The 17,917-nt window shown below is 40.3% G+C and overlaps 1 protein-coding gene across 1 annotated transcript; it reads left to right on the forward strand.

Moving 5' to 3' along the window:
- The first annotated feature begins 10,964 nt into the window (after nucleotides 1–10,964).
- LOC109115092 (uncharacterized) lies at nucleotides 10,965–11,378 on the forward strand. Its single transcript, XM_019198770.1, has one exon. It carries the CDS (start codon nucleotides 10,965–10,967, stop codon nucleotides 11,376–11,378), a length of 414 nt encoding a protein of 137 aa, XP_019054315.1.
- The last annotated feature ends 6,539 nt before the right edge of the window (nucleotides 11,379–17,917 follow it).

The following is a 17,917-nucleotide window of genomic DNA, read 5'->3' on the forward strand; positions in this document are numbered from 1 at the left end:
TAGGGTTCGATCAAGGCTGAATGTCAGCCCTATTTTTCCCACTAATGGGCCTGAGGATTGATAATTAATTAAATGTTTAATTCGGCCCAACCTGTAAAGGCCCAGTTCTAAGTTGTTAAAACTGCTAAAAGCCCACTTCGCAAATAAAGCTATATGGGCCAAATTGATAAACTCTAATTTAGCCCATATACCTAGATAATATTAATGGTTAATATTATGGATTAAAATGGGCTTCAAATGGGATTTACAGATATTTAATTGATTGGATCAATTTATCCTTGCATGTGATGTATGGATGTGTGATGTGCTTCGAGCATGGAGCATAAGAATTTGGTCCATGCAGTTTCAACAGTGGCTCTTGAGCACCCATGGCTGAATGCACATCATTGCCATGGTGTCCCTTTTGGTCATTGGATGACCTCCCTCTTTGGTGGGCCCCACATCCTTAAAAGTGATTCGTACGGAATCCTAGCCGATTCAGGCTCACCAGAAATCTGGCTTTATGAAAGTCAGTGGGAGCAACTTTGGTTTGACCTAGATCAAACTAGGGCGTAATTTTTCGTTCTTTCCAGATAATATGAGTGCATGTGATAGGGAGATTCATATGATGAACTCTCTAAAGGCCTTCCATCATTAGCATGAGGATGGGTCCTTCAGTAATGAGGAAACACACCAGAAAATGGGCTATCCATTTGCTATTGAGCTTGTCTGAGTGTTTCATAAGATGATAGGGGCGTCATAGACCGATGTGGGAGGGGCTTCACCAGAAAATGGGAACTCTCTCACGGTACCTTGGTGTTCACGAATATGATGGGTAAGCACTCATTGGATAGAAAGGTTTACCTGAAAATGGCTTTGAACTTTGTCTGACAGAGGCCAAAGGGAAAGCTCATATGATGAGTGGATATGATCATTCATAGAAAGGTGGTGGGGTTATGCAGCTAAAACAGTTGGCTCCATTTACCCTATGCGATTTCCCACATTTCCAGAGACAACTCGTAGTCTCCGTCACTAAGATGAGAGAGAAATCTCAAAGATGAATAAATGGGAATGGAACATAGATTAAAATTCATATCTATGTAATGAACATGAATCAAATTTGGTTGTGGACTGATGCATGCTCTTTTATCAGAAAATGGCAAACAAACAATTTTCAAAGCTTCTTGATGACAACAAGCTGAAGGGCCCGAACTATGCCAACTGGTATAGGAACCTTATGCTGATCTTAACCTCTGAGAAACTGGATAAGGTAGCCAAGAATCCTGCCCCAGATCGTCCGGGAGATAAGGCTTCTGAGGCCCGAAGGAGAGAATACCAAGAATGGGAGGAGAAAAACTCCCTTGCCCGCTGCTATATCATTGCCTCCTTGGATAATCCAATATAGAGGTAGTTCGATCAAATTGAACTTGCCAAGGACATATTGGACAGTCTCAAGATAATGTACGAAGAGCATAATCGTTCTACTCGGCAGAAGGTCTTGAAACAGTTCATGACCGTGTAGATGTCCAAGGGCCAACAAGTTCACGACCATTGTCTTCGGATGATGGTTTACATCAATGAACTGGAGGCTCTTGGATCCGGGCTGGATCTGGTAACACAGATCGATGTTATTCTCAACTCTTTGCCTCCATCCTTCAATCCATTCATCATGAATTACAATATGAACAAACTGAACGTCAGCTTGCAGGAACTCGGCAATATGTTGTAGAGGGCCGAAGAATTGATTAAGAAGGATGAGCCCATTGCCATGCTTGTTGAAGTTGGCAAATCGGGCAAGAAAAGGAGGGCAAAGAGAAAGCCCCAGAAGAAGGTTGCCAAACCCAAGAAGCAGAAGAAAGACAAAGCATCAGATGCCTGTCACTTCTGCAAACAGACCGGCCACTGGAAAAGGAATTGTCCTGCCTACCTGGAATCCAAGAAAGGTAATTTCGAATCTTGTGTTATAGAAACCATTTTATTGGTTACTTCTGTGTCCTGGTGTATTGACTCTGGGGCTTCAACTCATGCGTGTAACTCACTGCAGGGGTTCAAGGTAAGTAGAAGGCTGAGTGAGGGAGAAGTTACACTCTACTTGGGGACTTCTGCAACTGTTGCAACCGCGGCCATAGGAACCGTGGAGTTAGTTTTTAGAGAATGAACAATTTTACTCAAAGATTGCCTTTATGTACAAAATTTAAGAAGAAACTTGATTTCTGTCTCAAAACTGTGTGCGGATGGTTATTCTGTCTTCTTTAGTAATACGATTACTATTAAAAGAAATAACAGATTCATCGCATACGGGGAAGTAGAGAACAGTCTCTATGTTCTACATCCTTCTCTATAAACTAACTTAACCGAAACTACGTCGGCTGAAATCCCCAAGAAAAAAGTTCGTGATACAGTTAATCCCACGTGCTTGTGGCATTACCGACTTGGCCATATCGGTGTTGACCGAATCACAAGGCTAGTAAAGGATGGTCCTTTGGATTTTCTAACTATAGAAGATCTTCCCACTTGTGAGCCTTGCCTACAAGGTAAGATGATGAAACGGCCATTTAACGGTAAGCCTGAAAGATGTACATGCACACTTGACCTTATACATAGTGATGCATGTGGTCCCTTGAGTGTTAGGACACGCAATCAACACGTGTATTTCGTCACCTTTACCGATGATTTTTCACGATATGGTTATGTGTACCTAATGAGACATAAATCTAAATCCTTTGAAAAGTTCAAAGAGTTCAAACAAGAGGTCGAGAAACAATTAGGGAGAGAAATTAAAGCCATTCGATCAGATTGAGGTGGCGTGTATCTCTAACGAATTCAGGGACTACTTAAAGGACAATGGGATAGTATCACAGTTGGCTCCTCCTGCTACACCACAACTTAACGGTGTTTCAGAGAGAAGGAATAGGACCTTATTGGATATGGTCCGGTCACTTCTCATACACTCAGAGTTACCCACATCCTTTTGGGGTTATGCATTAGAAACTGCGATTTATGTGCTGAATCGGGTTCCAACCAAATCAGTTCCGAACACTCCATATGAACTTTGGACCGGAAAGAAACCAAGTGTCAGACACTTGAAGATTTGGGGCCCGCACACCTTAAAAGAACGAGTGCAGACAAGTTGGAATCCAAGACCAGCCATTGCCTATTTGTAGGCTATCCGAAAGGCTCTATGGGTTACCTATTCTATGACCCAAGTGAGCAGAAGGTGTTCTGCAGCCGGAATGCGCAATTCTAGGAAACTGATTACATCCTGGACACCCATCATCAGGAAGTTGTTCTTGATGAGGAGAGCTCACGAGCAGTGGAAGATGCCACACAAGTTCCAGGTAGTGACCAACCTAGAAGATCCACTCGGGTATCCAGGCCACCCGTCTGTTATGGTTATGACCAGGATAGTTACCTGGTGGAAACCTTGACTAGTGAAGAGGATCCCGTGACTTACACGGAAGTTATGTTGGACATAGATTCCCAGAAGTGGGTGGAGGCCATGAGAGCTGAGATTGACTCAATGGAGACTAATGGAGTCTGGACTCTAGTAGATCCGCCTTCCGAGGTAAAAGCAATTGGTTGCAAATGGATTTTACAAGAGGAAGAAGGGCCCCGATGGTAGGGTTGAGATCTACAAAGCTCGTATGGTGGCGAAAGGGTACACTCAGAAAGAGGGCATCGATTATGAGGAAACCTTTTTGCTTGTGGCCATGCTTAAATCTATTAGGATCCTGCTAGCTGTAGCAGCATACCATGATTACGAGATTTTGCAAATGGATGTCAAAACTGCGTTCCTGAATGAAGATCTTACTGAAGATATCTATATGCAGTAGCCACAAGGCTTCATTGCTGCTGGTCAGGAACACATGGTATGTAAACTTAACAGATCCATTTATTGACTTAAGCAAGCTTCTAGAAGTTGGAACATCCGTTTTGACTCTACTATCAAATCGTTTGACTTCAAGCAGAATCCGGATGAGCCCTGTGTTTACAGGAAGTCCAGTGAGGATAAGGTTACTTTCTTGGTTCTGTATGTAGATGGCATTCTACTCATTGGGAATGATGTAGGAATGTTAATTACGGTGAAAATATGGCTTTCATAGCAATTCTCCATGAAAGATCTAGGAGAAGCCTCCTATATACTGGGTTTTTGACTCTATAGAGATAGATCGAAGCGGATAATAGGATTATCCCAATCTACTTACATTGACAAAATAGTCAAAAGATACAACATGGAGAACTCCAAGAAAGGAAATGTTCCTTTCAGGCACGGAGTCACTCTCTCCAAGAAGATGTCTCCCAAGACTTCTGAGGAGATTGAGGGCATGAAGGACGTTCCCTATGCCTATGTCGTAGGGAGCATCATGTTTGCCATGCTGTGCACTCGCCCTGACATTGCTCAGGCGGTGAGTGTGGTAAGAAGATTCCAAGCCAACCCAGGGCAGGAGCACTGGACCATTGTGAAAAATATACTCAAATACCTACGAAAGACAAAGGAGTTTTGTTTGGTATTTGATGGTAGTTCACTATAGATCCAAAGGTATACTGATGCCGATTTCCAGTCGGATCCAGATGATAGAAAGTCTACATCTGGATATGTTTTCACGATAGCATCGTCTGCTGTTTGTTGGAAAAGCAGCAAACAGGGGTCCATGGCAGACTCTACAACCGAAGCCGAATACATTGCCGCAACTGAGGCTGCCAAAGAAGCTGTGTGAATGAAGAAGTTCATTCACGAGTTGGCAGTAGTTCCATCCAGCACATCACCCATCCCGTTGTTGTGTGACAACAATGGAGCAATTGCTCAGGCTAAGGAGCCACGAGCCCACTCGAAGTCAAAGCACATCGAGAGGAAGTACTACGTACTGCGGGAGATTGTTGGTTGAGGGGACGTATTGATTCAGAAAGTAGTGTAAGCGGAAAATGTAGCAAGCCCATTGACGAAGCCACTATCACAGAAAGTGTTTGAGAAACACGTGGAAAGCATGGGATTTCGGCTTGTACCAGTAGGACCTAAGTGCAAGTGGGAGCTATTAGACAATCTTTGTACGCCCTTAGCTCCAATCAGAATGATGTACTTTTGACATTTATTGTAAATAAATAAAGTGCATATTTGATTCATGTTCTTGTGGTATGTTTCTGTGTTTTACCCTTAAACTGGACACTTAATGAGACTCGTGTTAGTTTAGAATGTTCACAGCCGGTGGGTCGGTCTGGGGAGACATATCCTAATAAGGCTGACACTGATGTGCCACCAAGTCAGTTGGGGTGGCCTGTCTCAGCCGCCAGGGTGAGACCCAAGGCACATGCAGTGTATAATTAATTGAATCTTTGAACCGGACCAGATTTCCAGTATTGCCCTGGACCTTGGAGATTGATGGGCAAAACTGGAAAGTTACACCTGACTCCTAGACTCGATTATGATATTGCACTAGGTGTCAGATTGGGTTGTCTTTAATATGCCAATCAGTGAGATCCTTAGCGGCGGTCAAAACCTGGGTATGTTGGAACAGTCTGAGAATTCATCTGAGTGGGTGATCATAGTGACAGGATCAGCCCCTTTGTCGGACAAAGGTAATGATCGGGGATGCACTCTCTCTAATGGAAACCAAGACTGCCGGTAGCCGATTTCAATCGTTGAAATTTGTTTTGCAAAATAGATTTTATATGAGATATAAAAGTATATATTACGGTTTCTAAAATATTTGCAAAATGTTTTAATTCCCGGGATCCATATAAGCGGAGAGTGCAACATTGTTCCTTACAGCCGAGGGAGAGGTCCTCTCTTGTCGGGCAGTGTTTGATCATTATGGGCTGAGAGGTTAAGTGTAAGGCCACTTAGGGTAATACCTGATAGGCTGATCTTGCATCTGCCCATAGTCCTTGGGTTTTTATAAGGTGGCTTGGCACAGGGACCACTTAATGTAAGTGTTGGGCCCAATAGAAGCCCATGTGATGGGTTTCAAGGGGTGCACTGTCGACAACAGTGTATCCGGCCAGGCCTTGTAACAAAGGCTGGGCCGAACCCATGTGGTTGATGTGTAGATCAGTGCTTGGATCCCATGCCATACAAAGAAGCCCAATTGGGCAGCAGTTTGGAAGCAGTTTTGAGCACATAGACTTATTGGACCTGAAGCCCATTTTGAATTGGCCTAATTTGATTAGTTAAATAGATGGGGTGGATCTGGGATTAAATCAGTAGACAGGATAGAGTCCTACCCTATCCACTCAGAGAGTCCAGATCTGAATTCAGATCTGGAAACCTCCTGATAAGATCAGGAGAAGGCTGATCTAATCTGCAGATAAGATAAGGGTCTTATCCTTATCACTTAAAGAGAGTCCAAATTCAGATAATGATCTGAATTAGGAAACTCCTGATAGGATCAGGAGCTGATCTCTTTAAGCCTATAAAAACAGGAGGGGGCGAACCATCCAAACCATCCCAAAAATTCCAGAGATACCTGATCTCAAATTAAAGAGAGAAGAATACACAGTGTGACTGCGCCTTCTCCCTATGATCCCTTCCTGCCGCCGCCATACTGCCATTTCGTTCTCCAACATTATAAGAGTGGTCAAGATTGGATCTTGACATCAGTCTTTGGTGAAAGGGTGAGAGGAAGTTGTGCTCACTGCCTCCATTGGATTCTTGCTGAAGAATTCGGTTCGTGGGATGGATACTACTGATTCTGCTCCTCCATCCACTGTGTCATCTTTAGTGGGAGCAGTCTTTAGTGATCTTCTTTGGGCGTGAACACCTCCATTGAGAGATATTGTTTCTCTGTATCAGGTATATCCCTCTCCAACTGTTTCGTTTCAAATTTGGTTTAGTTTATAGTTCAAGATTGATCATTGAAAAGTATGATTTTTCTAAAATAGGGAATACGATTCCTAGCTGAAGGGAGAGAAATTTTTGAAATTCGCCCACCCTATTCCGCAAGTTTTGGGCGTCCATGTGATGGATCTCTCATCCCTTCAAAATTTTTTGACAGATCGGAGTTTTATTGATTCTACGTATGTAAAAGATGCAAAGGGGATGAAAGTAATACAAATAGTTTTGGATTTTAAATTTTGGGCACAATGCAAAATGATTGTGGGTTTCACATCACCTCTTGTTAGTGCATTGAGACTTGCAGATTCTGAGTTTAGGCCTACAATGGGGTATATGTATCATGCAATGTTGAAGGCAAAAGAATCACTGAATTTTTTTTTTTAATTATAAGAAAGCTGAATATGGCCCAATCATAGACATTATTGATAGAAGATGGAATATAAAAATGGGTCAGAGGCTTCATCTTGCAGGGTATTATTTTAACCCGGCCTTCCAATATGATCCAAAATCAAAAGTTAAATCCCCGATCATTATGTCTACAGTTTTTGATGTCATTGAAAAGCTTGCAATCAAATAAGATGATGTGGAGATAAAGCTGAACAAATATCTTACTCTTTTTGAAAATTGTCGTGGTAATTTTGGAAGACCTTTCTTAGTGAAGACATTTAAGTCAATGCCTCCATGTAATAAATATTTTTTTCTTATAACATGTTTATTATTTCAATTTTTAATTTTATTTTATAAATTAAATTAACTCTATTTCATTGTATATAGATGAATGGTGGTCGAGATTTGGTTGTGACACTCTAAATTTGAAAATGATTGATGTACGGATCTTTAGCCAGATGTGTAGCTCATTTGGATGTAAACGCAATTGGAGTGTTTTTGAATGTATACACACGAAGAGAAGGAATAGGTTAGAGCACCAGAGGCTCAATGACCTAGTATATGTTCATTGCAACCTGCATGTGATGGATGGGTAAGTGTTTTAACTTTTATGTTTCATGATTCTTTTTTTTAATGCTTGCATTGCATCTAATGTATCATTTATTGATTTGTAGGAGAAAAACTGAAAGTCTTGACCCAATTGGGCATGAACATTTTGAGGTTGTGGAAGACTGGATAGTGCACGATGATGAGGATCCTCCATTACTTGATGGTAATGAGAATGATGATATGTTTAAACTTGATGAGACAACATTTCCAATAATGGAATCACCATCAAGAAAAAGAGCTAGGACTAATGGTAACTATCATTGATATTATCTCAAATGACATTTTGATACTTGATTATTTTAGCTATTTTTTGAGTTCTAATTTTCTATTTTCGTTCTTTAGATGATGATGAATTTTTCATTGAGCAATGGGGAATCATGGAGGAAGATGCAGCCAACACCCAAGTTGGAGATGTAGATGAAACACAACCTCTCGAAGATGAAGATGAAGATGATGGTGAAATACCACATGGCTTTGGTTGATAGTTGTTACCATTGAGAAGCGGGGCCAACATATCTGGAGAATTTGGATGATTAGATTAGTGAACCAAACTCTATGTTGAACTTGAAGTTTTGATTTATGTTTAATACTTGGTGAACTTGGTTTTTGATCTTTTTGTTACTTATGTTTATGATCATTTTATTTTTGAGTATCTAAGTATTATGTTTGATGAATTAAGAAAGCACGATGTTATAGCAATATGAATAGAATCTTTTGCAAAATTTATTTTCTTGTCTTCTTAGTGTTTTTGAACAGGAAGTCCAGAGGAAACTTTGAAAGACTTGACCATCTAAAGGGGTCCCTTTACATAAGGTGAAAGAAAGTACTCCTTTTATAGTTTGCATTGCTTATGGCCTGGTAGAAGTTTTTCTTACCTTTTTCTTTCCATATTTGGAATACAGGTTAAAAGGGCTTGTCAGAAACTCAAAGAAAGTAGAAGCTAAAAGCCTGAAATAGCTAATGGCAAGGTGCATTGAGCTGTTATAATGGGTATTTCTCAAGGAATGATTTTGTTTCTCAATTATAAGTTATAACTTATTTCTGTTAATTAAAAATTTTATTTATCTAACTAACGGTAAGGTGCATTGAGTTGTTATAATGGGTATTTTCTAATAAGTAGGGGGAAGAGGACTTGATGGAAGAAGAAGAAGAAGAAGAAGAAGAAGAAGAAGAGGAAGAACCTGTGTTTATAATGATTGATGAATTGATGGAATTCTTTGCAAAATCTGAAGCAAAAAGGAGACAAGGTGGTTGTTTAATCCTCTTCTTGAACATACAAAATCTATTGAATGAGTTCTTAACAATTAGTCAGTAGCAATTCTGTTCTTAAAGACCTTCATATATATGTAAGTTGTGGTGTTTGGTTGCAGCTATAAGTATATTACTAATATTTATTAGACTACCCCTTTATTGAAGAATGTACAAAACTACAGATCTTTTTGAAATACAGATCTGTACAAAACTATAGATTATTAGACTACCCCAAGGAAAGATGGATCCAAGCTGCCTTGCGTTAGGGCATTGGGTTTTTGGTTGTTAGATTACATATCTTTTGGCATGGATGCTTCAGGTAGGCCAAAGGGTCTAAGTACTACAGTTGGAATTTTTTGGAATCATTTTTATATTTTTGGAAAATTTTCTATATTTTTTGGAAATTTTTCTGTATTTTTTATATTTTCTATATTTTCTATATTTTATTATTTTTATATTTAGATATTTTATTTTTTCATGTATTGTTCTTTTTCCTATATTTTTTGTGTATTTTTTTGTATTTTAATTAAATTTCTATGGTATTTTTATTATATAAGTATTTTTTATTTTTCTATTTATTTATGACATTACGGGTCAAACCGTTTGACCTAGATGGTTGAATCGTCGAACCAAAAAACGGTGTCCTGATCGGTTCGGTTCTAAAAACCATGTATGTATGTATAATAAAAAATATTATTTATTATACTAGGCTCACAAGCCTCATGAGGTGAGCTCGAATGGCTCATGAGAAGCTCGACTTCTTACTTCTTTTACTTCTTTTTCTTCCTCTCTATTCCACCGCTACAACTCAACTTGGCACCGTACCCCCACTTTTTTCTACCTTTCTTCTTATTCTCTATTTTGTCCTTTCTTTCCTTCTACGTTCTTCTTCTTCTTCTTCCCGATTCCTTGCATTCATCACCACCAAACAACCGATTTCAAGCCTATCACCACCACCATCTCTCTTTCTTTCTCTATCTTTCTTCTTCTCTCCCTTATCCCTTCTTTCCTTCCCCTTTCTTCCCATTCTCTCCATCTCCTTGCTGCAGCTCCTTAGTTTTTTTTCATTAACTCTTGCAACTAGTGGGAATCTAAGGTTGTTGTAACCTTTAACGCATACCAATAGAACCCACCACAAGATACCATTGAATCTCCATTGTTCTCATTAGTAGTAGCTCTAGATCATCTCTACCTAAACTTATTCTGATTGGTTTTTCAACAAGAATGGTACTCTGTTTTACTCTCTCTAAATTGTTCTTTAACGAGTGAAGGTTTAAAGATCTTGGTCATCACCGATCTCAAGCCCCTTGCATTGGAAAATTTATGATCCATACATTAGAAGTTGGAGTTGATCTACCATTAGTTGTTATTCCAAAACAAAACACTGAACCGCAACCCTTTTGGTATTATTACCTGCAACCTCATTTCAAATATCATTGTCTTAGAAGTTAAGTAGTTACAAGAATCGGTTTAGTAGTTTTGAAGTTGTTAGAATCTGTTAAAAGTCGTTACAAGTGGCAGCCCACTTGTTCAGCTGTCCAGCTTGTTCTGTTATGGCATGTTTACGTGTATAAATATTTAACACCAAAAGTAAATGAAAGTATTCTCGGTTTTCACTCACACCTAACACCCTTTCCATTCTTCATCATACAAATGCCTCTTGCGATGAAACTTTGTCATCTGTGATAAACTTTTGCATCTACAATAAAGTTTTGCATGGTATCAGAGTTTGCTCGAATATTGATCTTGGAATCATTCTTGACCAAAATCCATTGCTGTTGGAGGTTACACAATCGACAATCTTTCTGATCCCAAATCCCCGTACTACTTACATCCCTCAGATCATTCTAGAATAGTGCTGATCTCCTTTCTCCTCAATGAAGAGAATTACCCAATCTGGAAGAGGGCAATGTCCAATGCCCTGCTGTCCAAGAACAAGATGGCCTTTGTTGATGGATCTCTTAAGAAACTTGATGAATCTTCACCTGACCAATTTGCATGGAGGAAATGCAATTCTCTGGTCATCACATGGCTCTTCAACTCACTTGCATGGGATCTTCACGACAATGTAGCTTATGTGGATTGCTTCACTGATATCTGGCATGATCCTGAAGAAAGTTTTTCACAAAGGAACACTCCTCGAATCTTTCATCTCAAACGAGAATTGGCCTTAATCAGGAAAGATAATTTTCTGATCTCTGCCTACTTCACTAAACTGAAATCTTTATGGGATGAGCTCTCTGTTTACTTCCAGATTCCAAGTTGCACCTGTGGATCATGCACCTGGGGAGCAACAAAAGAATTCATGGCTGATAAGGAATGAGAAAAAGTGTTTAAGTTTCTTCTTGGATTAAATGATTGTTACAACACCATTCGAACAACATCTTGAGCCTAAATCCACTGCCAAGTATCAGTCGGGTTTATGCAATGGTCATTCAAGAAGAAAAGTATTAGACATTTGTAAGCAGACGAACTCCTTAGACAGAGGTAGCAGCCTTGCATGTTGGAAGCACTCCAATCAACTCTTAAGCTCAACATAATCAAGGGCGTTCTAAGATGAAGTGTGACCACTGCAAACACATTGGTTATATTAAAGATAAATGTTATGAATTGGTTGGATATCCAACCAATTAGGAGTCACGAGGAAAGAAGTAGAACCCTCGTTCGTCTTCCTCCTCTGCTCAAGCTACATCAACTAAAACAAGATCATCATCATTCGTGAGTCTTACAACAGAACAATATCAACAGTTAATGGATCTGCTGAATTCCAACAGCGATAAACATCCTAATTCATCCAATTTTGCTGGTAAAGCCACTGAACTCCAAGGCATTCTTGAAAATAAATGGACATGGATAATTGATAGTGGTGCATCGGACCATGACATTCCTAAGGTCCTCTACATCTGATAATCACAGTGATGTGAGACCTGTACAGCTTCCAAATGGCACCATGGTGCCGATGTGCTATGCATACTAGATTTCCATTGCAATCTTTTATCAGTTAGTAAGATGACTATTGATATGTGATTTCGGCAAGAAGAAAGATCTCGATCAAGAGATGAGAGGAGAAGAAGAGAAGAAGAAGGAAGAAGAAAGAAGAAGAAGAAAAGAGGAGAGAAGAAAGAGGCGAAATATTTAGACCAAAAAACATAAAGTGGCAATGCCCAGGATTTGTATTTATAAGTTAGGGCGACTACATAAAAAATAAAAGGTTAAAAAGACAAAAATGCCCCTGCGGCACATAACTAAGATTACATCACTCCCCCTTAAGTTTGGGCGTAGATATCAATCATCCCCAACTTGTCACAAAGATTATAGTGCCGCATGGAATTTAATCCTTTAGTAAGGATGTCTGCCAGTTGTTCCTCAAAGCTGATGTAGGGAGTGCAAAGTTCTCCTTTTTCCAATTTTTCCCTGATGAAGTGTTTGTCAACCTTTATATGTTTAGTTCTAACATGGAGAACAGGGTTGGTTGAAATGTTAATAGCAGCCTTATTGTCATAGTATAATGACATAGGATCACTAAGAGGAAAGCCCAATTCACCCAAGAGATTGTTTATCCATAGAAGTTTTGCCACACCATGAGACATGGCTCTATATTCAACTTCTGCACTCGATCTGGCCACTACACTTTGTTTCTTACTCCTCCAAGAAACCAAGTTTCCCCCAACAAAAGCACAATAGCCACTGATAGATTTTCTGTCATCCACAAAACCAACCCAATCTGCATCAGTGTAAACCTTAACCCTCATATGCCCATGTTTTCCAAACAAGAGTCCTGTCCTAGGGAATTTCTTCAAATATCTAAGAACTCTGTGTGCTACCTCCAAGTGTGTGGCCTTGGGAGAATGCATAGACTGACTAAGGACTCCCACTGCATATACAATGTAAGGTCTTGTCATAGATAGGTAGAGAAGTCTGCCCACCAATCTTTGATACTGCTTCATATCTGCTATGGGCTCATCACTGCAATCCCCGAGCCTGTGATTTACATCTATAGGAGTGTCAGCAGGTTCTGCTCCAAGCTTCCTTGTATCTTTCAGGAGATCAAGAACATAAATCCTTTGGGAGGTGAAGATACCCCGATTAGAGTGGGCCACTTCAATTTGAAGGAAATAATGTAAAGGCCCCAAATCCTTCACTTCAAATTGGGTGGCCAAGAATCTCTTCAATCTTTGTATCTTTGAGTTCCAATCAACAGTGATAATAATGTCATCAACATACATAATTAAAGCTACCATTCTTCCTTGCTCTCTCTTCACAAAGAGTGTGTGATCAGATTGGCACTGCTTAAAACCCATCCGTTGAACTGGATTGTGGAACCTACTGAACCAAGCCCTTGGAGACTGTTTTAAACCATACAAAGATTTCTTCAGTCTACATACTTTCTGCTCATCTCCTTTAGCACAAAAATCTGGAGGTTGGATCATATACATTTCTTCTTCTAAGTCACTATTCAAAAAAGCATTTTTAATGTCCAACTAATGAAGTTCCCAATCTAGATTTGCTGCTAAAGAAAGGAGGACTCAAATAGAATTCATTTTTGCTACAGGTGCAAAGGTTCCGCATAATCAACTCCATACACATGTGAAAAACCTTTTGCAACTAGTCGGACCTTGTACCTCTCCACTATGTCATCTGCCTTATGTTTTACAGAGAATACCCATTTGCACCCCATAGGTTCCTTTCCTTTAGGAAGATCTACCAGCTCCCACGTGCCATTTTTGTAAAGAGCATTGATCTCCTCCTTCATTGCATCTGTCCATTCAGGAGTAAGTAAAGCTTCTACAACACTCTTAGGAAGGGAAACACTACCAATAGAAAAGAGGAAAGCATGGAAAGAGAGTGAAATATGCTCATAGGATAAGGAAAGGGCCATTGGGTGATGCATGATTTGACACCTTTCCTCTTAGCAATAGGAAGATCCAGATCACAATTAGAAGTATCAATATCAATGGGCTCAGGAATGTCAACTAGAACAATAGTACTTGGATGCGGTGATTGATTTAACCCCTGAGAGTTCGATGGCATAGGTTGCACAGCTTCAGGATGCTCTGTGTCTATCGAACTTCGTTGATCACGGCCTTGACTTTTGTACTGTTGTCTATGATGTTAGACAGTTTTTATGCCCTTAGCTTCAATCAGAATGATGTACTTTATGAGTTTATTATAAATGAATAAAAGTGCATATTTGATTCATGTTCCCTTGGTATGTTTCTATGTAATACCCTTAAACTGGACACTTAATGAGACTCATGTTAGTTTAGAATGTTCACAGCCAGTGGGTCGGTCCGGGGAGACCTACCCTGACAAGGCTGACACTGTGGTGCCACCAAGTCGGTTGGGGTGGCCTGTCTCAGTTGCCAGGGTGAGACCCTAGGCACATACAATGTAGGATTGATTGAATCTTTGAACTGGACCAGATTTTCAGTATTGCTCTGGACCTTGGAGATTGATGGGCAAAATTGGAAAGTTACACCCGACCCCTAGACTCGATTATGATACTGCACTAGGTGTCGGATTGGGCTATCTTTGATATACCATTCAGTGAGATCCTTAGCGGGGGTCAAAACCTGGGTATGTTGGGACTGTCTGAGAATTCATCTGAGTGGGTGATCATAGTGACAGGATCAGCCCCTTTGTCGGACAAATGTAATGATCGGGGATGCGCTCTGACTGATGGAAACCAAGACTACCGGTAGCCGATTTCAACCGTTGATATTTGTTTTGCAAAGTATATTTTATATGAGATATAAAAGTATATATATTATGGTTTCTAAAATGTTTGCAAGAAGGTTTTAATTCCCGGGATCCATATAAGTAGAGAGTGCAACAATGTTCCTTGCAGCCGAGGGAGAGGTCCTCTCTTGTCGGGCAGTGTGTGATCATTATGGGCTGAGAGGTTAAGTGTAAGACCATTGAGGGTAATACATGATGGGCTAATCTTGCATCTGCCCACAGTCCCTGGGTGTTACAAGGTGGCTTGGCCCAGGGACCACTTAGGATAAGTGTTGGGCCCATAGAACCCATTCGATGGGTTTTAGGGGGTGCACTGTCTTTAACAGTGTATTCGGCCAGGCCTTGTAACAAAGGCTGGGTCGAACTCATGTGGTTGGTGTGTAGATCAATGCTTGGGTCTCACGTCATACAAGGAAGCCCAACTGGGCAGCAGTTAGGACGGTTAAGTGAGCACATAAGCCTAATGGGCCTAAAGCCCATTTCGAACTGGGCTATTCATTTAGTAAATTAAAGGGGCGAATTCTGAGATAGATTAGCAGATATGATAGGGTCTTAATCCTATCCACTCAGAGAGTCCAGATCTGAATGTGATTCAGATCTAGAAACCTCCTAATGAGATTAGGAGAAAGCTAATCAAATCTGCAGATAAGATAAGGGTTTATCCCTATCACCTAAAGAGAGATCTTATCCAAATATGATTTGGATAAGCTGCTCCTAATTGGATTGGGAGCTGATATTTCTAGGTTAACAAAAGGAGAAGGGGGCGGCAACCTTTAGAAAAGACATCAGATTTTCTTTAGTGCAAAAATCAAGAAGAGAGAATTCTGCACCCTGCGAATACTCTCTTGCCACCTTCTTGTTCTTTCCGCCCTGTTTTCCAGTTCGATCTCCACTTATGGGAGAAGTCAAGATTAGATCTTGACATTAGTTCTATGAGAAAGGATTGAAAGGAAGCTGTGCTCACGTACCATTCTACTGATTCTTGCGAAGGACAGAGTTCTTAGGAAGAACACTGTTGATTCTACTCCATCCTGCACTGCGCCATCTTCAGTGGGAGCAGTCTTTGGATCCTTCCTTGGGCGTGAACACCTCCGTTGGGAGATATTACTTCTCCATATCAGGTATAATTCTCTCCTACTCCTTTTTGTTCAGATCTGATTCAGTTTAAGGTTCAAGAATGATCCTTGAAAATATGATTTTGTAAATAGGGAATGCGATTCCCAGTTGAAGGGAGAGAAAAATTTTTGAATTTCGCCCCTTATTCCGCAATCTTTGGGCGTCCATGGGATGGATCTCTCATCCCTTCATACGAAAGACCCAAAATGGAGGTGGGTTGGGAGGAGAGGGCAACAAAACATGTCTCTATTTCTCCTCACTTGGATTCTCCCCCTGAGGAGAAGCAAGAAAGAAAGGCACATCTTTAAAGAAAGAAACATCCATAAATACAAAGTACTTTTTGGAAATAGGGTCAAAGGAATGATAACCTTTTTGGGAAAGGGGATAACCAAGGAATACACAAACAATGGCTTTGGGATCTAATTTACTACGGGTAGGTGATAGGAAAGATGAGTTGATGAGGGGACTTATACCCCAAAAGACAAGATGGCATCCGATTGATAAGATAAGTCGCAGTCATAACAGCATCCACCCAGATCCTTTTTGGAACATTCATGTGTATCAACAACCCTCGAGCAACCTCTAAGAGATGATGATTCTTTTTCTCTGCAACTCCATTCTATTGAGGGGTTCGAGCACAAGAACTACGATGAATAGAGCTACAAGTTTTAAAAAATTCTGTGAGGTCACCATGAAAGTACTCTTTGGCATTGTCTGTTTGGAAAGTTCGAATCTCCATTTGAAATTGTGTGTATACCATACGTTGGAAGGCTTTCACAAGTTTTGGAACTTCGTCTCGAGGGTGCATAGGGTACACCCACGTATATCAAGAGAAGTCATCAATGAAAGATATAAAGTATCTGTAGCCATGCTCTGTTGGAATATTTACAGGTCCCCAAACATCATAATACACAATGGAAAAGGAAACATCTGATTTTTTATTACATAAAGAAAATGAAGTTCTACAATGCTTGCTTAGCTGACACACTTGACACTGAAAATCATTAATAGAAACAAACTTATACAATTCTGGAAACAAATACTTTAAGGACTCAAAAGACAGATGACTCAAACAATTGTGCCACAAAGTAACCTGACTTTTATTTGACTGACTTAAAGACTCTGAGGCCGCAAGACCAACTCTATTCTCCAGCACATAGAGGCCATTCACCGTGTTCCCTTTACTAATCATTCTCCCGGAGGCCAAATCCTGAAAGACACAAGATTGAGAAAAAAAAGTTACTGAGCAGTTGAAAGAGTGTGTAATGCTGCTAATAGATAGTAAATTAATAGGCTGTTTTGGAACATGTAAAACATCTGATAGGGGTAAGCCAAATGGCAAAGATATAGATCCTCGACCAGCAAAGGAGGAGAATGATCCATCAGCTAACCTCACTTTATCTTTGCCAGAAAGAAGGGTGTATGATTGGAAAAAGGTTGACTTACCCGTCATGTGATTAGAAGCACCAGAATCAATAATCCATGGGGATTCAGAGGTATCGGTAGACACATGGAATGTAGAAGCTAAGTTACCTGAGGAAGAGGCAAAAGAGGTTGAAGGAGTGGGTCTAGAATCAGTTTGTGTGAGGCCCTACCATATTGCTTCAAATGGTCATGAAAGGCAGTGATAACATTTTCCTTAAGATTGGACCTAGGGGGGCAATCTTGAGAGTTCATAGTAGTTCCTCCACTCTGCAACTCGTGAGAGGCCAAGTTAGCCAAGGTGAACATTTTCTGATTTGGTTTCTTGTTCTGTTCTTGTGATGATTTCTTATTTAGGTCTTTTGCCCACTTCGGCTTGCCATGCAATTCCCAACATGTCTCCTGTGTGTGTCGGGATTTCTGACAATGAGAGCACCACAGTTTATCCTCATCATCAACCCTTTTCTAACCATCTCCCTTTCTTGATGAATTGATATTACCTCTTGCGGCTAAGGCAATGGTCTCCCCCTTGGGAGGATTCATGGTAGATTTCGTACTTTCCTCGGATTGAACCAACGCATACAC

Source organism: Nelumbo nucifera, chromosome 2, assembly GCF_055504915.1.
Source record: "Nelumbo nucifera cultivar China Antique chromosome 2, China Antique-T2T, whole genome shotgun sequence".
Classification (NCBI taxonomy): domain Eukaryota; kingdom Viridiplantae; phylum Streptophyta; class Magnoliopsida; order Proteales; family Nelumbonaceae; genus Nelumbo; species Nelumbo nucifera.

What these genes read in the sequence shown, in the direction of transcription:
- LOC109115092 (XM_019198770.1), top strand. Translation starts at nt 10,965, where the DNA reads ATGTCCAATGCCCTGCTGTCCAAGAACAAGATGGCCTTTGTTGATGGA.